The sequence below is a fragment of the Eurytemora carolleeae genome, unplaced genomic scaffold (genome assembly GCF_000591075.1).
Source record: "Eurytemora carolleeae unplaced genomic scaffold, Eaff_2.0 scaffold695, whole genome shotgun sequence".
Lineage (NCBI taxonomy): Eukaryota > Metazoa > Arthropoda > Copepoda > Calanoida > Temoridae > Eurytemora > Eurytemora carolleeae.
The window spans coordinates 65,350-92,497 of record NW_019396891.1 but is presented as its reverse complement, the minus strand read 5'-3'; the positions used below and the strand labels follow the sequence as shown (position 1 = coordinate 92,497).

The following is a 27,148-nucleotide window of genomic DNA, read 5'->3' as shown; positions in this document are numbered from 1 at the left end:
ATTTATAGTATTATTCAAATAAGAAAACTACTTTTAGGCTTAATAGTTATACTTATTGGTGAACTATTTGCTTTGTAACAACATCAATTAAGTATTGAATAATGTCGTCTGACTATTCTGGTACTCACTGTATGTCAGAACACAACATGGTTTAGATGATGATGTTGAATACCGAGAGGAGGATGAGGATGAGGAGCAGGATGAGATGGAGGAGGCGGATGAGGATGGGGTGAATACCAACCCACACAGATACTTTATGCAGGAACAGGATTTAATGAATTTGAGCCAGGTCTAGAGACGGTTCAACCATGTACAACATATATTGAATCGGGGATTCAGGATCTGGCCATGTCCAATAGATGTAAACTTCTCATTAGCACTACAGATTAGCAGATGAACCGGAGGTATAGCGGTAGTTTAGCGACTACAATACAGGGTAGCAACGAAACATGACGGTAGCAAGACTATAGTTAAAACTCGTCTCTGAAGTTTGAATTTAGTCGACAACCTACTTTTACATATTTAATTATTAAAACAATCACCACAAAATTCTGGTCCTGGCATTTCCAAAATGTGGTCTGCCTTTTTTGTGCTGTCAATATTATCGGAGATATTGAGAATTTTGTTCAGATATCAATTTTATTAAAAAACCAAAATTGTCCAAATATCTCGAAATCTTAACAAAATTGTTCTCCGATAATATTGAAAGCACAAAAAAGGTAGACCACATTTTGGAAATGCCAAGACTAGGGTCATTTAGTAATTATTACCTTGAGAATTTTACTTCTAAGGTTATAATAAATGTCGCAGATTATTTTAAGGACCAAATAAAACTTTCAGTTCATCTTGCTACTGTCATGTTTCATGGTACACACTGCAGCTCAAATTCATTAATTCTGGTCCCAGGATGATGTTGATAAAGAGATTAGAAAGAAGAAGAAAGCACGACCAAAGGAAATCTGCACATTTTCTGCAATTTGGAAAAATAATGTATTAACAATTTATCCTGTACCAATATATGCTTACTTGATACTTGGATACTTGTGTGGTTATCCTCAGAACTCCAGGTAGGAGCATGTTGAGGATAGCTGGAGTGGCCCGCACAGTCCAGAGGTCAGGTCATCGTTCGTAGAAAGTAATCAAGTAATTCAACACTCCCTGGACCTGGCACAATAGTTGTGGGATTAGTTGTTAATATAGTGTGCGTCAAGCATGCTTTTAAACATTTTTAATGATCTGGCATCCTTTGGCTCCTGGAAAATTCTTTTTTGGAAGTAACATCAAGGTAGAGTAAATATAAAAAAATTAACTACCTATACTTTTGTGTGACGTTTTATTCAGAAAGTTCTATAGATGATTCAAGGGGATAGCATGCACAAAGAATCTTATTAAAAAGGCGTTATTTAAGTAATAAATGATTGAAACTGTTTTCACTCTCTTTGGCTGAATAAAGAAACAATTTTCAATTTTTCCTTTTTCAGGCAGTTATTCGTGAACGAGAACAAATAAGGTAAAATGCACACTAAAACATAAATATCTGTAATTTGCATCATTTAAGAAAAAAAAACTTTTATGAAAAATTAGAATGGAGGCCATTTGTTTTTTATTTCAAAACTTTGTTTGTGAAATTTAAAAACTTCTTTTATCATTCTGTATAATAATAAGTTAAAAAGGTTCCTTTTAAACATGAAAGTAGCTGCCGACCATAGTAGTGTTGATCAGGATGCACTGTTCGAGTCGATCCTATCCATTTTCGGGACTGAGTCCTGTTGGCAATATACTTTTATTTNTTTAAATATTAAAGTACTTTTGAAACGTAGTATTGGTTAGCTTTAAATATTAAAGTACTTTTGAAACGTAGTATTGGTTAGCTTTAAATATTAAAGTACTTTTGAAACGTAGTATTGGTTAGCTTTAAACATTATAGTACTTTTAAAAGGTAGTATATTGGCTAGCTTTAAATATTAAATTACTTTTGAAATGTAGTATATTGGTTAACTTTAAATAAAGATATTTTTTTAGATGTGTCATTCTGGATGTAGGCGGGGAAAGGTAAAGGAGGAGGAGAAAAGATTTCCTCTGGACGGGTAAGGGGGTACCAACCCCCCATCCCTTACTCCAAATATTTTTAGTTTATGTTATAGATTGGAAATTCTGTAATTAACTAAACTTTTCAATTTTGTGAAATTCTAGACGGCCTCGCATCAAACAACTTCAAATTACAACTCCAAATTCACGCAAGCAAAAAAAAAATTCCGGAATTTAGACAAAACCTGTTTTAATACCAACATTACAGATTATTGAATGAGAATGATTAAAAACTAAAAATTGTCTAAACATTTAAGAACATTTCATTGAATTTCAGAAAAGTTGAGACTTTAATGTTGAGTGACGACCTGTAATGTGGCTTTTTAATGGGTTAATTTGTTCTTCTGCCTCGAGAGCAAATTTTCCAAGGTCTATGCAAATAATTATGTTGTAAGGATAAAGAAGTAAAAAGCTGTAGCGAGTCACAAATATGAGAAATTCCATAAAAATGTTCAACAACGTCTTAACCTTTTAAAGGTAAACTATGAAATACGTTGTACAAATCTGTTTGTTTAGATTTATAGCGCAGAGAAACTGTCTTTTAAGATACCCAACAACAAGGAATTCATTTATTCATTGATTAATCTACATGTACACTCTGTATTCTTTTATTCAGTGTTAGTCCCATATGAAGAGCAAAAAAAAAAACACACGTCGCAAACCCCCATTGATGCATCAAGGAGTAACTCTTGATAATTATCCATACAGAGGACATTGGACAATAATAGCGACATAAAAGAAAGGAATCGAGTCTTTGCCACAAACTCTAATTTTCTAATTTTCATATGTTTTCTAACCAAATGTCGTAGACGTCCCTATATATTTCAACTTATGAATTCTCAAACATTCTAAGTTTTAAATATCAAAGGTTTACTCCATCAGGATAAGAAAATTTGAGTTAGTGGCAAAGACTTAATTCCTTTAAAGAAACTGGTTGAACTACGTCTGCCACTTCATTTATAAAATCTGGTCTCTTAATAAAAGATTTTGACGATGCAGCAGCGGAGAGTTTAAATTTAACTGAGACAATGGTTAAATCATAATATTTTTCGCGCTAAATTGTGAAAAATTTGGTTCGATATAAATTATTTACCATTTTCATATTCACAGAAAAATATTTTTCTTCAGTCTGAACACATTGATGCATTGTGGGGACAAATACCAAATACTTGTTCACCACTGGATGTATCAATTAAGGTTTCCATTGAACGAAAACTTTCACGAAAAAATGTAAAATTACACGAAAATTTGTTTCTTATTGAACAAACTTTTTCTCGAAATTTCGCGTTTTTTGCGAAAATGAATTTTGCGAAAGGCAACGTAAACGATGCAGAATTTCGTATAAAAGCAAAACAAGATATGCAACAATTTCGCGATAAATTGCAAAATTTTCGAATTAAGTTGTTTTGAAAAAAAACATGCGAAACCAAATTATGCGAAGTTTCTAGAAAAATGCACAATTTTTAGCAATTAGCATTTTTTAGCACAAATGCAAATAATGCGAAATTCGCACACACAAAGTTATATGAACTTTTTTTCAGAAAATTGGTCAGGGACAATTATAATAAAATACTTAAGTTGACCATTTTGCTGTAGGATGAATGAATGAATGAATGAATGAATACCATGCAGACTGGGAAAATTAATGAGAGCTTCAAGCATTCAGGAATTCTGATTTCTTATTCTCGAATCAGAATATACAATATACATACAATATACATACAATATACATACAATATATATACAATATACATACAATATACATACAATATACATACAATATACAAACAATATACATGCAATATACATACAATATACATACAATATACATACAATATACATACAATATACATAAAATATACATACAATATATATACAATATACATACAATATACATACAATATACAATACTAGGCTTCCAGGGCGCTTTTCATCCATCTTCGATTCTAACTTTTAATTGTTGTTTTTTAAAAAAAATTTTCGCAAATTTTAAAAAATCAACCCACTTAATTTATAATTTCTGAACCAAACTAAGAACATTCTTGTGTTCTTACCGAGTCCCCCAAAACTAAATTTGAGGCAAATTGGTCAAAAGGTTCCTGAGTTATGATCGGACATTCAAACAAACAAAAATTATTTATCATTGAATCCCTCGGGGGTTTAAATTTCTATTGATTCTAATTTGTCTGAGAGTAAATGATACATTTCAATGCAATATCTTTCATTTTAGTTGGTTCAGAGCAAATACAAGAAAAAAAAATTTTAGGTATTGCAAAGATTTACTTTTAATCAAAATGGATTTTTCTTTTATCTAAACATGATATTATGCAAACTTTCGAAACACTCTTACCTTTTTATTATTTATATTTCAATTTTAATTTTTACTTTGCTTTTGTATTTGGAATATAATTAGTCAAGAGAGTACTTTAATTTTGGTTTGTATAATGAGTAAAACGTTCTTTAATTAATACATAGAGATTTTGATTTTTAAAAAATTAATAATTAAAATCGGGATAATTTTTAGAATATTCTTGAATACTGTGATGAGTTTGTGCCGGGGGACCCTCCAGAATACTTCTTTGATAAGGTTTGTTGTCAAGGGTATATATTTTCTATAAAAAATCCCCCCCCTCCTCTATCAATATTTATCCCATCAAATTTAAAAAGTTTTTTCAAAATTTCAAAATATTACATGTTCAGAAGTGTGGGTTTTTATTTGCTAAATTAGAATGGAAAACAATTTCTAATCCTTGGCTTTTAAAATGTCAAACTCCCCCAGTAAAAAAAGTGTTTAAATATATTTTTTTAACATGTTTTTTTTACCTTTTGTAAAATTTTAGAATCCTGAAAATTTTGATGCAATTCTAGAGATGCATAGGAACAACAATAACAGATCAAAAAAGTGTTTCCTCAAAAATTTATGAATTTTCTAAAATAAAACTATTGAAACTGAGTTTGGTTCATAAAAATTATGCAAAATAAAAAAAATGTTTTACAAATTTATTAGAAGATTATTTTGGTGGTGAATTTTTAAACCTGTAAAAATACTTTTGATTTTCATGATGTATAAAAATTTGGATGTTTTCTTAAAGAATTAAGGTACAGACTACAAGGTTAACCAAAAAGAATAAGACTTCAGGACGATAGTCTGAATTTTTAAAATAATTTTCTTTATTTCTTGATAAACTTAGAACTTTCATGTTGTCATTAAAGTCTCATCCAATGTATATGATTAAAGGAAATAAGGAATTGAGTCTTTCCCACAAACTCAAATGTTCTAATCCCTTTATCTTTGCAACCTTAGAATGCAATTCTTTTATATTAGATTCTATTAGATTATTTTATTTAACAGAATTTATGATGTCAAATTAGGGTTTCCAATAGAAATTATTTGCACAAAAATTGTGCAATAATTGTGCAAAGATGCGCAAAAGCTATTTCGTGCAAATTCTGAAGAAAATGTTGGTTTTCGCGTATTTCGTTGTTTTGTGCTATTTCGTTTTTTCAACTTGTTTGTTATTTCGAGGCGCTATTTTGCTAAACTTTGAGAAACGAATTCAGAAAATGAATGAATTACTCACTCAGAGTGTCTTGCACACAATTTTAAGACAATTTGTTCCAGCCGAAGGTAATAAATAACAAACAAGCAGAGAGACAAACAAGATAATAATTTGTCTATTGCAAAATTATGACTTAAATTCTATATTCATGCGTAATTTTGTGCAATATTTTTTTCGAATGAATGCGCAATTTTTTTTGCAAAATATGTTTTGTTGATACAAAATGAATGCAAAATGTTGTGCAAAAAAGTCATTTCGTGGTAAAACACCAAACAGTTGGGCAAGAGAATCTACTTTTTCGTGGACACCCTATTCAAAATATTTAAGATTTTCGACATTGTGTTGCAAAGAAAGAGGGATTAGAAAATCAGAGTTTGTAGAAAATTTCTTTCTTTCTTTAAAAAATATATAATCCTGTTGTGTGTTGACCGGCAGAAGTGGATATTTTCATGTTTCTGGAACAGGATGCGCACTAGTATTACAACGAGATCTAGAGTACTGGGTAATAGGTCAGTCAAAAGTCAGTCAGAAGTTGGTCAAAAGTCTTATAAAAGACAGTCAAAAAACAGTCAAAAGACAGTCTAAAGTCAGTCAAAAGTCAGTCAAAAGTCAGTCAAAAGTCAGTCTAAAGTCAGTCTAAATTCAGTCAATAGTCAGTCTAAAGTCAGTCTAAAGTCATTCTAAAGTCAGTCTAAAGTGAGTCTAAAGTCAGTCTAGAGTCATTCTAGAGTCAGTCTAAAGTCAGTCTAAAGTCAGTCTATAGTCAGTCTACAGTCAGTCTAAAGTCAGTCTAAAGTCAGTCTAAAGTCAGTCAATATTCAGTTAAAACTCAGTCAATAGTCGATCAAAATTCAGTCAATAGTCAATCAAAAGTCAGTCAAAAGTCAGTCAAAAGTCAGTCTAAAGTCAGTCAATAGTCAGTCAAAACTCAGGATATGAAGGATATGGCATCTCCCTCCTCCCCTGCCCCTATATATCCGTTCTTCTGAATCTATAAAATTGTGAAACTGAAGTTTGAAACTATCAATTTCCATGTCTCTAACCTTACAAAACTCTGAGAAACTTTTCAACTTCTTCAACAAAGAATTTTAGAAAAGTTTTCTTATCAAAAATGAATCTTGAACAGTATTTGACAAGTCATTAGAGGCTTATGTGTCATAAATGGCAAAAGTTTTGTATTCAGATGATCTTCTGAATATTTATTAGGACAACCTTTTAGCATGCAATATGTTAACCCTAACAAAATGAATAATTTGATTTAAAATCAAAACTTTTGTTCTGTGAATTTCGGGATCAAACATTGATCTACATCTTTTGCAATTCAATTTCTTTTCGATATCTCGAGGCGTGGCATGTTTAATGGTTATACCCAGCATTAATAACTTTAGTTGAGGAATTAAGCATTTATCCTCGAATTTAAAAGTGCCCACATTAGATATAGATATATGGAAGGAAATCAATGATTGAGTTCGAAATTTACAACACAAAATTTCTGGCTTCATTCATATTATCTTTAAATATATATTTCAGACGAGTTAATAATGGAACCCTGCTGTGCTCTGAAATTCTATCCCCAAATAGAAGTAATTTAACACTTTACAAATAATTCAATATCTATCAATTGTTGATTTTTACTGCTAAAATTAAATTTAGAACTAAGCTTAGATGTGAAATGTATCACTTTTTGTTACAGAGCTCATTGGACTATAAGATGTAGCCAAAGAATTTAGTTTTTTGATAGTATAGCAGTTGAATTATAATTTTGAACGTAACAAATTGATTGATTTTGATGTTACAAATAGAGGAAAAAACATAACAAAAAATAATAAAATAATAAAAAAATTAAGTATATTTGCCCCAAATTCTGATTTTCCTAACTCTATATTGTTGCAACAAAGTGTCGTAGACCTCAGACATTTCAAAAAATGAAATCTATTTGATGAAACCTCATCAGGTTGCAAAAATACATAATGTATAGTAATTAGAAAAATTGAGTTTGTGGCAAAGAATAAATTTCTTTATTTATTTATCTATTAATTTATTTTGTAGATATTTATCAAAACTTGGTAAAAGTGCATAAAACTGCATTAAACATTGTTATTGAAAATACCTCTTTTTCAACTCAATATAAGGGAGGTCATTTTGAGGATAAGCTTCATGTGAATCGTTAGGAGGGAGAGAAGGCACATTAATTTTTTTTGTCCGACCACCGACGTCAAAATTTACCATTTGCAGTCTACGGAAATAAGGAAACAACAGAAAAGTGTGTGGCCCAGACAAAAATAGGTGTGGTCCGGACGAAAAATAGTAGAGGTACAAATATTTTCCATTTTTTTGCTGAACTAGGGTTAAATATAGTTTTATTTTTCAAACAAAGTGCATTTTACACAAAACTAACTCATATTAAATAACCATGCATCATTGCCTAAACTTAAAAAAAATATTTCAAGGCATAAACAAATTCTTTTGAAAGCACAGAAGCAAGGCCTGAACAAAAAAGTTGCGATTTAGGAGAAATAATGGCAAGTTTGACGTCATTTGTGGTGTGGACAAAAAAATGGTGTGCTGTGCCTTCCCTAACTCATGATACCTAACTGATATGGATGGAGGGGGAGTCATCCTTGAAAATATATACCCCTGACCTTTTTTCATGCTTGCTCAAGGTTTGCCAAAATGAGAAAGAAGGAGATATTGCCGCTAAGGAAACCTTCAAACCATGAAATACTAACTTAATTTTACTTAATTATTACAACCATTGTTTCGCAACTGGCATTGCCCTAGTTTATATAAAAATAGTACCAAGTTGAACTCCTTTGAACCGAACCGTAAGCACTCCGTTGCTCAATCCTCCTCATGTTGAATAAATACACCGGATAGGGCTTGAGCTTTATTTCAGATTAACAGCTTCAGTCTAATGAAGAAAGAACATTTATTTCTCATGGAAAAAGCATTGAGGGTACAAGAAACAAATAAAGTATCCCTCAGGCATTAAAAAACCATGAATACCCCACTATTTATCATATGATTACTTACAAAAACATTTCTCAAGAGTACATATTGAATAAAAGAAGTAAATACTTTGGAACTTTCCTTGAAAACATTGAATAAAATGAAAATAACAATTAAATATATTTACCACAGTCATTCGCAGGGTTTTCAGCACGAAATATTAGCACACTTTACGGATTCTAACTATATACTAGGAAAAAACGTTTTAATATAAATCCGTCCAATACACAAACTGCGCTTGCGCAGTAAAATCAAAACATATAAAATAAAACAGGTTTCTCCCCGTATTCAACTCCTTCCAGAAACATCTGTACAGAATACTCTCTCGCCACAGGGGCGAACAAGAATTCCCCATTGAGCAGGGGCGTTCCATAGACTCTAGGGACGCGACATGGCTTGTGTAACAACCATTTATTGTTGTAAAATGTCAATGCCTGATTCAAAACAGTATTATCACAAGATATTAGCTTTTTAGGTATTTTTTAGAAAACTTTTCTTGACACAATGTGAATGTAGCTCAAGATTTATTCATTTGGAATTCAATATAGTTTTGGATTATAATTCAAGAATCTTAAAACTTACAGAGAAAAAGAGAAAAATTATGCTTAATTGATCATATTGTTGATAACAGTCACAGCTTGTTAATTCAGCATGAACTGAAAATGAATAATTTAAGGGCACAACAGTTTCATAAAAGAAAAAAAAACTAATGGTTTGAGTGGAGTGTAGAAGAAAGAATTGGAACTAGCTGATGAAGAAGATTTTGGAAGTGATTGTTTTGGAAAATGGAGATCTTGGCTTTGGAATACAATGGAGTACCCTTGGACATCACAAGCTGCAAGGTAAATACAATGGAGTACCCTTGGACATCACAAGCAGCTAGTTATGACTTTGAATTTTAAATCAAACGTGCAGAGAACTCTTGCGGTAAAATTTGGAACTGTCTATCTCCTGGCTAGGGTTTCTTGTTTCTTGTTCATTGAAATCAAATAGAATTCTGTTTGATTTGAAAAATTGTCTTAATTGATGTAAATATCTCTGCTTGATCTAGTTTTAAGGAAAACTCAACTTGATTCTAATTTTACTTGAATCACCAAGAATTATGGATAAATCAAGTTAAATCATACTGACAGTAAAACATTAAAAGTCAAACGCTATATCATGGAAGGTGTTTTCTATACTGGTTATGTTGGTCTGTAATATAATAAACATAAGAATTTTGAATATATGTCATTTCCAACAAAACCTTCACTGAAGCTGTAAAGAAGAAAGATAAACAATTTAAAAAACGTTAGAAAAGGTTCCATATGGCCTTCAATGACCCAATCCAAATTGATCCTGAAAAAATTTGGAAATCAAAGGTATAATAAAATCAATAAATGAGTATAAGAAATTTTGTGGGTTTTGTTATTTTTATATTTATTTATGTGATAAGTATGGCAATTTTTATTATTCAGATTTTAACTATGTACATTTATACACAGACAGATCAACCTGTTTGTTTGGGCTAATCGTACACATACGGAAGATTAAATTAATACTAGATGGCATTGTGCATGCTACAGAGATTTACTAAACAAAAGTTATGACTTCTGTTTATTTTCATGTTTACATTTAGATTTATGGCCTTTTTCTCGTTAACCATGGTGGTAATCTCAACCTGTACATTCGTCATCTCCACCATAGACGAGCTGCAGGAGAACGACAAGGTGCGGGGACTTGGGAGAGGAATTTTATTGTTTTTTACAAGAACTTTTTGACCTGCACTTACATTTAATATAGTCTAACGATTTAAAAAATTGTGGTACATTTAAAAAAGCTTCAAATTTGAGTTTAAACTACAATGCCGAAATGGTCCAAAAAAGGCTGAATTTGACCAGAAGGCTGTTAAATAGCTATTTTAGGATAACTATTCTGAATACTGAAATTTCATATTTGAGGCAATAATTAAGTTCTGTTAATGGTAAATGCTTAATTTTCTTTTTAGGGTGAATTTGAGTACCCCGTGATAATTCAGACAATAGATGTGATTGATAATTTCTCCATAGGAAACACACAAAAAATCTTAAATATCCAAAAAATGTAATTTTACCCATAATACACAAACATTTTGAACTTAGGGATTCTCCTGAGAGCTTTGGATTATAAAATGTATTTTTAAGCAAAAAGATGGAATTTTTGCGTTTTCGTCGATACAGCATTCTTTACTGTTGAATACTTGGTACGCCTTTGCGCCAGCCCCCGCAAATTTAAATTCATAAAGGTCAGTTTAATCATAGATTTACCTGGGTTGATTTATTGATTAACATATAGCTAATTATTTCTTTTATCGATACTTTATTTAATAATTTATTGATTTAGAATTTAAATTCATTAAGGTCAGTTTAATCATAGATTTACCTGGGTTTATTTATTGATTGATTTATAGCTAATTATTTCTTTTTTGATATTTTATCTAATAATGTATTGATTTAGACTTTAAAGGAATTTAGTTTTTGCCACAAACTCTGATTTTCTAATCCTAGATATTTCAAACAATGAATTCTGTTAGATTAAATATTCAAAGTTTGATGTATTAAAGGTTTAAATCATTCGGTTGCACAGATATCAGGATTCGAAAATTTGAGTTTTGCGGCAAAAACTCAATTCCTTGGACAATTTTTATCGATTAAGGATAAAAGTCCGGTAATCTATTGTTAGGGTTTCATGAATCTCAACTATAATTTAATCAGTTGTGAGCGACTTGTATCCCGAATTTTTGCTCACAATTTCAAGATTTTGGGTATACAAAATTTCTTCATTGTTCCAAGGCAGCTAAGTAACATTTTAGACCGACAAAACAGGTCTCATTTTATATCTCGCGGATTTTCAAAAAAAAATAGCACATTTTTATGGAACTTGAATTGAACAAATTTGTATATCCAACTGTCTTCAGTGTTATCATTTGTCATTTGGAAAAAATGTTGTTTGGCTTCGATTTTAGGTTTCAATGAATTTGATTGATCTATTTCTAGGGTCCAACGAACATAATTGACCTAAGTCTAGGGTCCAATGAATATAATTAAATTATTTCAGGGTTCAATTAATTTAATTGACCTATTTCTAGGGTCCAATTTATATGATCAAATTATTTCAGAGCCCATTGAATTTAATTGATCTATTTCTAGGGTCCAATGAATATGATCAAATTATTTCAGAGTCCATTGAATTTAATTGATCTATTTCTAGTGTCTAATGAGTTTAAGTGACCTATTTCTAGGGTCCAATGAATATGATCAATCTATTTCAGGGTCCAATGAATTTAATCGATCTTTTTGCAATCATCCCCTTCTATCTATCAATCCTTCTGGAGGGACTAGAAGACTTTGAGATCATCGGGAAAGCTGGAAAGATCGTTCGATTAGTCAAGGTAAATATGCAAGAATTGAAAATTTTTAAAAATTATTAAAAATCTAAATTGTTAAACAAGGATTACAGGGACTATCGACTAAATTTCAAGTGATCCTATATTATCAAGTTACGATTTTTTCTTTCTCATTGATAATTAATAAATTTTGTAAATTGAGGATTATTTAGAATTTCGCCAACAGTCCCTTTTTTCTCGAACAAAAAGATTAAGATCTTCCTTCACGATGAATTTGTGAATGGTGATCTGAACCAATCTGTAAATTAAAATATCTAGAAAAGGTTTTTAGTTTGAATAAAAACTTGTGATATTTATCTTCTGTTGAGTTGAATGAATCCAGATAGGTCAGCAGTATTTTCCTCCCTCCCATTATTCTTCTCCTCCCCTTTCCTCCCTCCCATTATTCTTCTCCTTCTCTCCTTTCTTCCCTCCCATTATTCTTCTCCTTCTCTCCTTTCCTCCCTCCCATTATTCTTCTCCTTTCCTCCCTCCCATTATTCTTCTCCTTCTCTCCTTTCCTTACTTTGTTAATCTGAATATTTATTTCCAGGTTATGAGAATTCTACGAATTTATAAACTAGTTCGACACTTTGCTGGTCTCCAGTCACTCTTCTATACTCTACAACAAGCATATAAAGTTAGTAGGGACGGGCACAGGTTTTTGGTTTGTTTTGAAAAAAATCGAAATTTTCTTAAATTTTTAAATTTAAATGTTTCAAACAAAAGATCTTAACAATTCATCACAACTGTACATAAAGGAACTGTAAGCGTAGTTTAAAGTGACCCCACTTGCTAAGATTGAAATACCTGAATCCCAACTGTACCTTTAAAAGGGTTGTCTGATCAAGTTTGAATTAAATAGAAATGTTTATAATTTGGAAAACTGACTATTTTCAATTGAGGTTTCTCCACATTATACGCATTTCTAGCGTAGGAAAAGATAACGTGAAACCCTTAATAAAGAATACATCGGAAGAATTTATCAAATGTCGTCTTGACAATTTTTCAATGAGTTTTATACTATATTACGTAAATTTCAGTATTTGCGAAAATAAATAAATAGCCATGAATATGCGGGAACAGTTTTAAAGAGTTCCTTATAATCATTTAGTTAAAAACTAAATATCTGCAACATTCCATTATCAGAAAGTGAAGAATACAACATTTAATGAATTCTTTCGATGTATTCGTTATTAAGGGTTTCACTGTATGCACTCTCAGATTTACACACTTTCAAGCCTAGTAAAACGAAAATTTCTTCCACATTTGATCATATAAAGGTTTCAAGGGTACCGTTGTGAACTGGACATTGGCATCTTAATTATTTTAGATCCTCTTAAAAAAAGTAAATCCTTTAAAGAACCAACAAATTTCAAAACTTCTTTTTTAAAACTATTGTGTACTTTCTCATTCTTCCTCACTTCATCGTCAATTTTATAATGAACGTGCTATAAAAGTTTAGGATATTTCCAAAATATTTTTTTTTCAATTGAAATGAAAATAAAATCAAAATCAACTTTATATTTTGATCTAATGCTTTTTTTCAAAGCTTATTAGATCTAGAAACAACCATTAGAATAAGGCAAGTACACAATTAAGTGTTTTATAAAATAGCTATAACACTATTATTTTGGCACGACGTGCCATTAAGTTTTTGGACTTAAATTTGTTCTTTATCGAGAAGGATCAAGCCTTTATAACACTGCGAACTAAAATAACAGTTTTATCAATAGTTATTAAGTTAATAAAATTATGATATTGCTCTGTGTAACTCTGTAAATTGTGATTTTTATTACGGATTATAAATATTTTTAGGAACTGGGTCTTCTATTTTTACTGGTTGTTGTTGCTATCCTTACATTTTCTAGCTTAGGTTGGATATATTCTTACATTTTCTAGCTTAGGTTTGATATATTCTTACATATTCTAGCTTGGGTTGGATATATTCTTACATTTTCTAGCTTAGGTTAGATATACTCTTACATTTTCTAGCTTAGGTTGGATATATTCTTACATTTTCTAGCTTAGGTTGGATATATTTTTACAATTTCAAGATTAGGTTAGATATATTCTTACATTTTTTTTAGCTTAAATTGGATACATTCTTACATTTTCTAGCTTAGATTGGATATATTCTTACATTTTCTAGCTTAGGTTGGATATATTCTTACAATTTCAAGATTAGGTTAGATATATTCTTACATTTTCTAGCTTAGGTTAGATATATTCTTACATTTTCTAGCTTAGGTTGGATATATTCTTACATTTTCTAGCTTAGATTGGATATATTCTTACATTGTCTAGCTTAGGTTGGATATATTCTTACATTTTCTAGCTTAGATTGGATATATTCTTACATTTTCTAGCTTAGATTGGATATATTCTTACATTTTCTAACTTAGGTTGCATATATTCTTACAATTTCAAGATTAGGTTAGATATATTCTTACATTTTCTAGCTTAGGTTAGATATATTCTTACATTTTCTAGCTTAGATTGGATATATTCTTACATTTTCTAGCTTAGATTGTATATATTCTTACGTTTTCTAACTTAGGTTGGATATATCCTAAATTTTCTAGCTGAGGTTGTATAAATTCTTACATTTTCTAGTTTAGATGGATGTGTTTTTACATTTTCTAGCTTAGATTTAATATATTCTTAGATTTTTATATTAGGTTGGATATATTCTTACATTTTCTAGTTTAGATTGGATAAATTCTTACATTTTCTAGGTTAGATTGGATGTATTTGTACATTTTCTAGCTTAGATTGAATATACTCTCATATTTTTATATTAGGTTGGATATATTCTTACATTTTTTAGCTTATCTTAACTTGGACTGATAGACTCATTGTATTTAAAGGATAGCTCAAGAACTTTAACCTTTTGTTATAAATTATATTGAATTAAGCTCTTTGTTATCTATCTATATAAATAAATATATACTTTGCTTGTCTGTCATGTTTGTATTTTATAAACGTAAGAACGGCTGATCCGATCAAGTAACTTACGTGACCCCAGGGAAGGTTTACTTTACATGGATGCTCAGAAAGTTTCTCTTCACAAATTTGGAAAATCTACGAAAAAATATATTTAAGTCCGCAAACTTTTTTGTTATTGTTTATATTGTATCAAAGAGAAGATGCTCCCAAATAGAGCCTATTTTAGTATATTTCTTAAACATTTTTCTTTAATCATCTAACACGATATTTTTCTCTGCCTATAAGAAGGATTTTTTGAGATATTTTTAAAGCGATTTAAAAATCCTTTGTTTTATAGAATTATATTTATATTTTTAGTTTACTTTGCTGAAAAGAATTCCACTACAGAAACATCAGTTATAATCGTGTATCACCCTGTAAGTACTTTTTCAATTAATAAAAGGGACCCTAGCCGTCAAATGACCTGTCAGTTAAATAAATTCATGCCTGATTATCAAAGGTACCCTTTTACACTTTATCTTGTATACATTGTCATTTTTAAACTTTATCTTGTATACATTGTCATTTTTACACTTTATCTTGTATACATTGTCATTTTTCTATTTTCTGCTAATTTTCTTTCTTGTCTCTGTTGCATAAATACCCAAGTCACTGTAATTGAGAAACAACATCATTGACCATTTTAAATCGAAAAAACATTTTTTGCACAGACAAAATTCTAAGGGTACCGTTGTAAATCCGGTGTAAAATATCTTTAAATTCTTAAACGTTTTTTAAATATGTGGCTAAGTAAAATTTCAAATAAAAAACAAGGATAGCTCAATTTCAAAAGTATTTGTACACTTTACAAATCACAAAATATGAAAATCATCAAACAAATGTTTTTAAAGGTATACGTTGCTTAATCATAAAAAAATCGAACCCTTTTCCCAATTGAAAGTCATGATCTTATTAGGCTTGAATTTCAACACACTATACATGATGTTACACTATTCATGTTACACTATTCATGTTACACTAGTACACATGTACATGTTATGTACATAACGTAGTTAAACATTATATCAATGTTATTTCTGTTTCCCTTCATTTCTTGGTTTTGTTCTCTTCAATAATTTTATTATATTTTTATGTTTTTGAACCCAACTTTTCCCAAAAATAATAATTTTCATTTCAAGTCAAATCAGAATGATTCTGCACAGGCAAGGGGGAATACTGATAGCTAGCTAGATAGTTAGTCAAACCTAATTAAAGGGAATTTACGTCGTATTTTAAATGTTCTTCCATTTTAAGAGGGGCATTCCCAATTTACAATGGTACTTTTTGACTAACTGACTGTTCTACGATGACAGACTATTTTTTTATTTAAAAAAACCTCTTTAATTGTCGGAAATATAATATTCTAGATTTTCAAGGAAAAAATGTGAAGTGAGGTTTAAAAAGTACCTTTGTAAATCGGAGGATATACATTCTTTAAGTGAAAGGTCAATTAAAATTACGCTTACAGCCCCTCTGAGATATATTCTAGAAGTATTTCAAGATTTTAAATCTTTATAAATGTAAATATTGGAAATAAAATCTTGAACTGACTCTTTCACACAAATAGATTCTAGTATACAATAGATGGCAACGTAGAATTTGTACACTCTCAGTACAGTTGTTTTTTACGTCACAAGTGTCAACTTATAGTTTTTGTCTCCGACAAAATTATTAATAATAGTGATAAATTTTAGAATAAACTTATCTTACATTAAAATAAGTGCAATTTGATGCGTTCTTTGTTGTCTGTTTTTACACTTTTTTATTTAATCTTAGAAAACAAGTCAATTTATGTAAGTAAGAACATTTCGGTTTCCTTGTTATATTTAACACTTGTGACGTCGTGGATAATTGATCCATCTCTCTGTTGCCACCTATTGTACTTGATAATCTATTTTCTCTCAAATGCTTTTAGTCAACCTAAGCGCTAAATTAAGAGTCTGTAGAAACTTTTGTATTTTTAATCAGAGGAGTTCTTCTTTTACTCCAAATTCATTTTCAGCTCGTAAATCGTGTCTTTTGTGGTCCAACGAATGAAGTTAATCGCAGAGCCTGCGATTAAAAGTTAATTGGGACTGTCAATATGACTAAATTAAGACTCGAGCCTTCTGGTTCAAGTTGAAACTAATTTACCACCGAGTTAAATGGATTTGATTAGAATTGGACTCAACTTTAAGTCTAATTTTCCACCGAGTTAAATGAATTTGATTAGAAATGGACTCAACTTTAAGTCTAATTCTCCACTAAAACCAACCAAGGTCTTCTTTTTATTTGGCCCAACTCCTTCAGTCGAGCTGTCAGCTGTCGCTCACGTGACAAAAGCTGTCTTCAGCTGATTCATAGGTTGGGCCTAAGATTAAGCCTTAAACCTGGGTCGGAGGAATTTAGACTCAAGTGGAAGCTTTTAAATCGCTGGCTCAGATTTCTTAAAAGATGACATGCATGAAAATAGTGTCAAATCAGAAAATTATTTTCGCGGATTAAGCACTTCATCATTTCAAACTAAAAGTCTCCGCGTTGGATTCCAAGTTCAGTCCAAAAGGTTTGAACTCTGACTGCTAGATTTTTTCCATTATTTTCCTTTTCAGGTTGTTTGAGAAAATTTAAAAACAAATTTTCTATTTCCAAAACAAGTAATGTTGGAAATAAATTAATTTAAGTGGATTAATTTACAAATTGAAAATTAGAAAACGGCATTTTATACATAGTATGTATTTTATACATAGTATTTACGCAGTTTTATCTCATAATATACAATATAAATTAGAGGGGAAAAGTGAGTTAATTGAACGGTAACCATGAAAGTACAGGGTGTTTCACGAAACATGACAGTTGATGAATAGTTTTGAATGTCTTCTTCCATATACTCTATTAAATATAAAAAAACTTTTCGCAGTTTATTTCGTTAAAAAATATATTTTTTACTCAAATATTTTTTATTTTGAAATCAATTTTTCTGTAATAAGACTGTCATGTTTCGTGAGACACCCTGTATATCGCATCATAATTTTATTTATTTATGGGTTTATTGGAAACCCATTTTCAGTTGCTAATTAGAAACAGAGAAACATTAAACTAGTGAAATCTTTATGTTTAAAAAGTGAACTATTAGTCCCCTTTATGTATTATGAATGTCTCTTCTGTAATATATGCTATATTTCGAATTTTACCTGTTGGACAAGAATACACTTTAATCCTAGATAAAACAGTAAACATGCGTGGATTCTCTTCACATATATTATATTACATTCTTCACACATATTATATAACTTATATTCTTTTCCAAAACATTTTATCAACCCATTCTAAATTACTATTTCAAGCATGCAAATCTAAAGTTATCATTATCTTTTTTCTTGTTCACATTATCATATATAAAGTGGAAAAATTTAGGTATCCATTATTAAACCATCTAAATAAGGTTTTTTGTACTGTAAAAGTTTAAAAGTTTACCCCTCAATAGGTTCGCTACATTTTACAAATTCATAAATTAAAGGAGAAAAATCTGCGAAACTTCCAATTGCGATTTTTGTTTCCATTAAATTACTCTCGTTTATAGACTTATAATGATGCATTTTTTTAGAAGAGCAGACAAGATGAAATAATATAAATATTTAACCACTTTCAATTTAAATAAATGCAATTTACTTTAAAGGGACTGAATGCGAAATATCAAGTGACCTTCCGTTCATAAAGTGGCATGACCAATTCACAACGTACCCGTAAACCGTCGTCTGATCATCGACGTCAGAGTAATCCGTATGTTTATCTCTAAAATGGTGCTTAAATTACTATTAATTTACATAGTCAACTCTAGCGATAGAGGGTAGTATTGTTATGGAAAGTTGCTTAAAAATCACGGCTGTACAGTCCCTTTAATAATAGTTGTGGGTTTTATGATGTCATACATGAATTTCAATAATCTGAATTAAAGGTTTGAAAATAATTAAAAGTTTAAGTTTTAGAGTTTGATGTTTGAAACTTCAGAGGAAGGAAAATAAACATTATATAAAATCTTTTGTTCAAAATTTAAATATTTAAAAAAATATTATTTGGGCTGAACAGCATGAAGAAGGTTGTTTGAAAACTTTGAGGAATTCTAGAATAAACTTCAAAGGATTTTAATCTCTGTTAGTTCTGTGAAAAAGGGGGTTTAAATTAACTTTTAAAGATTTTAATTCAATGCTTAGAATATTGTATTTTAAGAAAAGAAGTCCAAAAGTTTTGTCAAATAAAAAATTCAGTCAATATTGTTATTTTCAAGTTGCATCTTTTGCATTAATGTGTACTTTTGATCTTTCTATGTCCTCTTCATTCGAAATTTCAGATAAAATAAGTTTCAGCTATATACATTACATGGTGAGATACAGGGTTACCCACAAAGGATTAGAATTCAGAAACGACCATCTGCTTCCTTATGTTTATGATTCCCAGCAACTGTAAACTTTTTTCTTACTTTACCTTTTTAGTCTTCATTGAATAAACCATAACAAGATTATATTTAAAGCAGAAGATTTGTTTGAACCTTGAAATCGTCAGATTTAAAGAGTTTTATGTCGTCTTTTCAGTCTCATCTTTTGTGGGTATCCATGTATCAATAAGCAGAACTTTCTGACAAAGGAATTGAGTTTTTGTCACAATTTTAAATTTTCTAATTCCTATATCTTTGCTTTAATCTGACAGAATTATAGTTTGAAATGTCTAAAAAAGTCTAAGATTAGAAAATCAGAGTTTGTGGCAAAGGCTCAAATCCTTTGAACCAAACATAGCTGTGTCACTCCAACCATCCAATAATTCCTGACACTGTTTGCGAAGACACAGATAATCTTGTTCCTTTATTTCAGTATTTATCCGGTAATAACCACACATGGACCTTTGTGGAGTCATTTTGGTGGGGGCTAATGACCCTCACAACCGTGGGTTATGATCTTAACCCGGAAACTTTACTCGGGAAAATGATAGGTAAAAAAACATTTACAAATTTACGCTAAAAAATAAAGTAAGTTGCAATTTTTCAATTGTTACTCCTTTCATTGGAGAGATATTGAAAACAAAAACGTTTTGAATTTCTAATATGTAATGTAATTAGTTAAATTGGTTTTTTCTCATTCTTGTGTATAGAATCAAATCTAGAGGAGCTACAAGGTCACAAAGTGGTACCAGCAATGTAGCATTATTTTGAACTAATATTCCGTCTCTCTAGTTCAAAGTGATTTTATATTTTATACTATTTTAAGAAAATTATTGTTATAACTGTTGATCAAACAAATTAATGTTTATGTGACTACAATGTACCCCATTTTTTGTCCAAGTTTTCATTTTTACATTTTGTATTTTATTCTATCTTAAGAAAATTATTGTTATAATTAATAATGAATATTTATCAATCAAAGTTTAAATTGAAAGGAAGACACCCTTAGATTTGTGTGAGAAATGTAAATAATTTATTTGTCCTTAATTTTTCTATCGTCCCTAATCAATCTAACCTTTTAACTTATCTAGTTATGATTCACGCCCAAGTTTGAAAAAAGCAAAATTTTGTTGGTTGCATATTTAAAGTTCAAGACTTTTTCCTTCTAAATAGATTTTCAATAAGAGGGGCTATCATTATAAAGACGTGTCAGATTTAATTTTACTTGAAATGTAGATCTAACAAAGTTATATGAATAAAAAATCCGTTTTAATCACCGCATACGGTTTCAGTTTTCTTTTGGTCTATAATTCAACAGTCTTTAAGCTATTTCAGTAATTTTTCATTGAAACCAATAAGCCGATAAGGTTAAGGACCGAACTTCGTGTCAGGTCTGCATATTTAATTTCATGTCAATATGAAAAATCGTCATAATCGGCAAAAAAAAAATTTTGTTTTAATTATTATCTAGGTGGATTCTGTGCCCTATCCGGAGTATTCATCCTAACTCTTCCTATTCCTATAGTTGTAAACAGCTTTGCACAGTACTATAAAAACAGGTATGAAATCCAATTAAATTATTTAATTACAAACTAAGTTCAGCTCTCAATTTATGGAGTATAGTCCTTTGAACTTTAAACTGATGTCTGATCTGGGGTGAACATGCAAAATATCCTTATTTTTTAGCTAAAAATTAATTATGTGGTTTCTCACACATGGTATAGTAACTTCAGAATTTAGGCTTTAGAGATATGTAGGAAACTGACAGAATTTAATACTTTTTAAGACATGGATATCTTAATAATGATAGTTTAAGGAGTATTCCTTTAAATGCTTTATTTTAATCGTTTTGGATACGCCACGTGGATTTAACGGTTTTGGATACGCCATGTGGATTTAACGGTTTTGGATAAGCCACATGGATTTAACGGTTTTGGATACACCACGTGGATTTAACAGTTTTGGATATGCCACGTGGATTTAACGGTTTTGGATACGCCACGTGGATTTAACGGTTTTGGATATGCCACATGGATTTAACGGTTTTGGATACACCACGTGGATTTAACAGTTTTGGATATGCCACGTGGATTTAACGGTTTTGGATATGCCACGTGGATTTAACGGTTTTGGATATGCCACGTGGATTTAATGGTTTTGGATATGCCACGTGGATTTAACGGTTTTGGATACGCCACGCGGATTTAATGGTTTTGGATACGCCACGTAGATTTAACGGTTTGGATATGCCACGTGGATTTAACGGTTTTGGATACACCACGTAGATTTAACAGTTTTGGATTCGCCACGTCGAGGATTTAACGGTTTTGGATATGCCACGTGGATTTAACGGTTTTGGATACGCCAGGTGGATTTAACGGTTTTGGATACGCCACGTGGATTTAACGGTTTTGGATACGCCACGTGGATTTAACGGTTTTGGATTTGCCATGTGGATTTAACGCTTTTTGATATGCCACGTGGATTTAACGGTTTTGGATACGCCAGGTGGATTTAACGGTTTTGGATATGCCACGTGGATTTAACGGTTTTGGATACGCCACGTGGATTTAACAGTTTCGGGAACATGTTTTGAATAATTAGTTTTTGAAATCCTATCTAATTAAATATTCAATCTAATTTAATAGTCGTCGATTATTTCAATACAAGGAAGACAACTTTCGATTTCAAGTTTGTTTTCGACCAAGCTTTCAAACATAATTATTTCACATAAACACAGAAGCGAAAAGAATGTGCCAATTAACAGCTTCTCTTGGTTTACTTGTAAACTATAAATATGAAAAAACTAGTTAGAAATCAAAACTTGTATTGCAAAGTCGTCTTCATTGTTCTAGAATGTGGCGGAATGAGGTGGCAATGAGGAAAAGAGAAAGAACTCGGCAGCAAGCAGTTGAACTCAGGCAGATGCAGAAGCTCTTTCTTCTCAAGGCAATGGCCTCGCCAGGTAATAATATTTACCTCGACCATAAAAATCATCTTCAAATTTACCGCCACCAATTGATGCATGATCCGAACCGGTAAAATGGACCTAGATCTGCCCAAGGCCGAAATGTAAGTGTCGGAACCCGGGTTTCGTGTGAAGGGTCAATTTTGCAAAATATAAAAAACTTTTGTTCGAAATATTATTTCATATGATTTGTCTTAACATTTTCTAATACAGGTAAACCCAATAAAAGCCATACATCAAAAGATTTCATCAAATGTTGTATTCTTCACTTTCTGATAATGGAATGTTGCAGATATTTAGTTTTTTAATTGAATGATTATATGGAGCTCTTCAAAAATGTTCCCTCATATTCATGGCTATTTATATATTCTCGCAATTACTGAGATTTGCGCAAAATAGTCAGTATTGAAAAATTGTCAAGACGACTTTTGATAAATTCTTTCGAACGGAAACTGACTGTACTTTCAGCTCTGTATAGTTAGAGATGGACATTGTTTTTGTGAACGCACGAACATTTTGAGAACGAACCAAATATTTCGTGAAAAATGGTGTAAGTTGCAGAAAAAAAATAAACGATGGACGAACGACCTGGATCGTTCAGAGAAAGGAAAAAAACCGTTTTAAACAAATGAAAAAAAAGAACGATTTAAAAGTAATTTTTTACTGAACAAACAAATTTTCCAAAAGACTTACCGAACGATCGTATAGTGAGAAAACGAACGAAATATATGGAAAATGAACGATAATTTTATGGAAAAATGGTATCAATATATTTTTGAACGATGAAAAAATTTCGAATTGGGTCGTTTCAAAAGGATGAACGTTCACTTCAAAAAAAAAAAAAACCTAACTCACCCATCTCTCAGACTGAAGAACGAGTGAATGCGTTTAAAGTTCACTAAACCCACTCAAACGGAAGCTTTATTTTTCGCCTAGAGAATTTTTAGCTTGCAACGCCAAATTAGTTTCTTATAAAAGCCCATTTAAAAAAAAAACTAATTGCCCCTAATGATTGTGAAAAAATCAAGACCTCTGTATGAACTTTATAGATTAGTGTCCCATTTTTAAATAATTTTTAATTTAATTAAAATATTAATTAGTGTTCGAGTGGGATAAAGGTAAACAAAAGACTGTTTAAATAAGGGATTTTTCATCATTTAAAAGTGCACATAATACCCCAAATTTTTTAATTAGGAACTTTATAAATCTAAGGACTGTAAACATAGTTAAAGTGACCCAACTTTGATAAAGTGGCATGTGCTAATCACAACGGTACCCTTAAAACATTTTTCAGAGCAATTTTCAATTAGATGGCCATGTTTTTGTTTTTTAAATGATTTTCATTTATGCGCTAAAAACAGATTTTTTATCAGAATAAGGTTTTCAGGGTATAGTTGCAAATCAAGGATTTTTTTTTTTTTATTATAACGACATTCAAAATATTTTCGAGGAGGAATTAGCCAGAATAGAATTGATTTTTTCCTCTAAAACAACAGAAAGACAAAGTTTTGTTTTGTACATTTGTGGAATTATGAATACTTTCCGCAAAGTTTTAAAGAAATAATCAATTAATTGTGTTAAAGTAAAAAAAAATGACTTATTTAATGTCCAAGAAATATTATCCATAAAATATATAATATCCAGAAAATTGACCACAACATTTTCATTCTAAAATATTTTTGGATGTGATATTTAAAAAAACTTAATATCCCTTAAAATTTAGCTATATATTTAGATGAACATATCGATAGAAATTAAACTTTGAAAAATTAAGCATCGTGAATAAATTCAATTTCATGTACATTGCTTCTTAAACTTTGTTCAGAATTCACAATTATTTAAGATCAATAAATTCTTTAATTTCAAATCGGCACTTGATTTTTTCCACTACTTAGGGATGATCTTTTAACCTTGGCTTAAAGAAATAGGTTTCTTTAAAGTTAAGTGCTAAATTTAAAAAGCCATAAAATTTGCAATTCTTCAATGAAAAAAAATGATGAATAATAATAATCTCCCTATAATTTGTAGAATTTAATTATTGTCAGTTTTGTTTATATTTTTTCTAAATAAACTCTTTTTAGTTTATTGTCCTTAGTTTTAACGCTGTTTTTTCAAGCTTATAATTATATTTTTATTTCAAAAAGTTTGGGGTTTATGATTAATACTAGAGGGAACAATCAGAGAGGAACAAAGCATGCAATTGTAATGCAAATCTCAATTTTAGGGGCTGTACAGGCTGAGCAGCCTGACTTGTCAGCTGATGGAAGAAAGCCAGGAGAGACAAGAATGAAGACCACGTGCAAACTTTCTAGAATATTGTAAAACCGGTTATAACAAACAACGTGCAATTTTTCTAGAATACTGTAAACCCGGTTTATAAAACCACATGCAAAATTTCAAAATAATTAAAACTATTTCGAGTTTTAAGCAATTAAACATATCCTCATAAGCATAACTAGACTTGGCGCAAAGTGTTTAAGAACGTGAAAAAGTGAAAATACTACAGCCCAATAGAAACCCCAATTTAAATATAAGTTTAAAATTCCTTTAAGTTAAAAAAAAGAAATGGGACAGAGTATACTTGACTGGTACTTTGAGCCCTGAATCAAAAAACGGTTCCATATTTCTTGACAACATAATTAATTGCATAGTACAAAAATAGCAACAGTATCCCATAGTGTTAATGTGATTTATAAATATATAGATATCAGCACAATATTGATAAATTGATTAATAAAAATATTCCCACCTTATATTGTCACTGTAAAAGCAATGCATAAAGGGAGTGACCGGCAATGTATGGTAGTTGAACTGAGAATACTACTGAGTAAACTACAATATTTATTACTATATCATACATTTTTACGGTGCATATTTGTTCAGCAAGAACGCAAATTCAATCTTTAAAACCTTTATAGGTTGTCCATTTTAGAGGGATGATTTGGAGAATCGGGTTTTTAATAATTATTCAGTAACAACGACGAGAAATGTAACAAAACTTCTACAGTAAACTACTTAGTTGTTTAGAAAACAAAATTAACTATAATTGGGTTATTATTGGTTTTATGATGTCTCATTGTTCTTAAACATTTTCTGTAGAGTTCCTGGGATTTTTCATTGAAAAGACGACATTTGATGAATTTTAAGAAATCTGCGAACAAATTCGTAAAGAACAAGAAATTCAATATAATGATTAAAAAGAAATAATTGATTCTAACATTAATTTATTGACAAATTTTTATTTTTTGTTCCTAAACATCTAATTATTTCACTGTAGAATTTTTGTTACATTTTTTGTCGGCGTTATATAATAATTTAAAAAAACGCTTCTCAAAATGTTGCCACCAAAATGGAGGATTTGTAACGTCGACTTTGCACTCAAACTCAGTAACTATACATAATTAAAACGTTTTATATGTCTCAAATAAATCCTAAACAATTTCTCAACAATACTACAATCTCAGTTCAACTACCATACATTGCCGGTCACTCCCTTTATAGGAAAAGTTATTGGTCTTTAAAGGTAATCGAATACCTTAAACAGTTAAATGATTTATCATTTTTACTTTTAGACAATCATGGGCCAGAAATAGTAAAAGATGAGACATTTAAACCGCGTAGGATTTGTTGTGATCGAACCCCTTCTATTCAGCGTGACCCGGCTCACAAGAGGAGTGGTTTACTACGTCTTTGAGGTTCAGCTACATCTTAATATTCATAAAATCTGGCCTGTGGTTTTTCTTAGACTTACCTTGATAAAGGTAAATAAGGTTAAATGAAATTCAAGACTGCTACAAATTGCAAAAACTTTACCGACGTTTTGCACTATCAAATAATCATTTTACTGAATGGTATTTACAGTAACATACAGGGTGTCCCAAAAAAACATGGGAATTCAGTGACGAATTCGATATCGTCTTTGTTATGAATTAGCATTGTAATTCCTAATTTCAAAACCCATAATATATTGTCATGTCTGCTAGAGTTTATTTTATAAGAAGGGTAAAAGACTGTAAAGATGTGACTACTGTCTATAATGTCTCCGCAAGATGAACAGTGATGACGGACAAGTTTAATCTGTTTGTATACTGCAATTTTCTTGTTTTACTAAGCACAACCGTATGCAATCAAAACATAAACAAACACAATGTGAACATAGCAGACCAAACTCTTACAGATTACAGCTTTCTCAGTAGGTATCACTATACTAAACCAAAGAATTATTTAAAAAGACGATATCGAATTCGTCACTGAATTCCCATGTTTGTTGGGACACCTTGTAGTAAACAGTAAGAGCTAGTATAATATATATTTTGAATTGATGTATTTCTTGTGACATTTGTTATAACAAATTATGATTTACAAAATCCTCAGAGATATTTATTGATCAAGAGATCTTAGCTTACCAAACCTAATTTAAAAAATCATGGGTGGCCATAAACTCGATATTTCTATAAAAATCCTTTTATCCATTTATACAAAATGGTCGGCTCTATCAGATATCTAACTATATGTTAAAACTTTTAAATTTCCGGAAATCCAATATTCTTTCAATCTTTGAGATCAAAGTAGGGTTTCCGGAAATAAAGAAAACTGGGCGGAAATATAGAAATGAAAAAACAAGTAGATACATAGACATACATAAAACTAAAAATTCCCAAAAAGGGTTCAATTTAGAATATTTACCGAAGCAAAAAAATTGAAACATGTAAATCATTTTT

At 30.5% G+C, this 27,148-nt stretch overlaps 1 protein-coding gene across 1 annotated transcript; it reads left to right on the top strand.

Moving 5' to 3' along the window:
- Positions 1 to 1,252: 1,252 nt before the first annotated feature.
- Positions 1,253 to 25,562, top strand: LOC111709839 (potassium voltage-gated channel subfamily B member 2). The gene is made up of 22 exons (XM_023483756.1): positions 1,253 to 1,285; positions 1,482 to 1,510; positions 2,023 to 2,052; positions 2,605 to 2,649; positions 3,721 to 3,754; positions 4,613 to 4,675; positions 4,929 to 4,966; positions 6,084 to 6,157; positions 7,179 to 7,231; positions 8,312 to 8,350; positions 9,387 to 9,499; positions 10,276 to 10,366; positions 10,645 to 10,705; positions 10,856 to 10,920; positions 11,947 to 12,066; positions 12,614 to 12,700; positions 13,879 to 13,936; positions 15,367 to 15,425; positions 19,893 to 20,010; positions 20,931 to 21,018; positions 22,315 to 22,424; positions 24,652 to 25,562. Exons 5-22 carry the CDS (start codon positions 3,734 to 3,736, stop codon positions 24,747 to 24,749), a joined length of 1,356 nt encoding a protein of 451 aa, XP_023339524.1. The 5' UTR covers positions 1,253 to 1,285; positions 1,482 to 1,510; positions 2,023 to 2,052; positions 2,605 to 2,649; positions 3,721 to 3,733; the 3' UTR covers positions 24,750 to 25,562.
- The last annotated feature ends 1,586 nt before the right edge of the window (positions 25,563 to 27,148 follow it).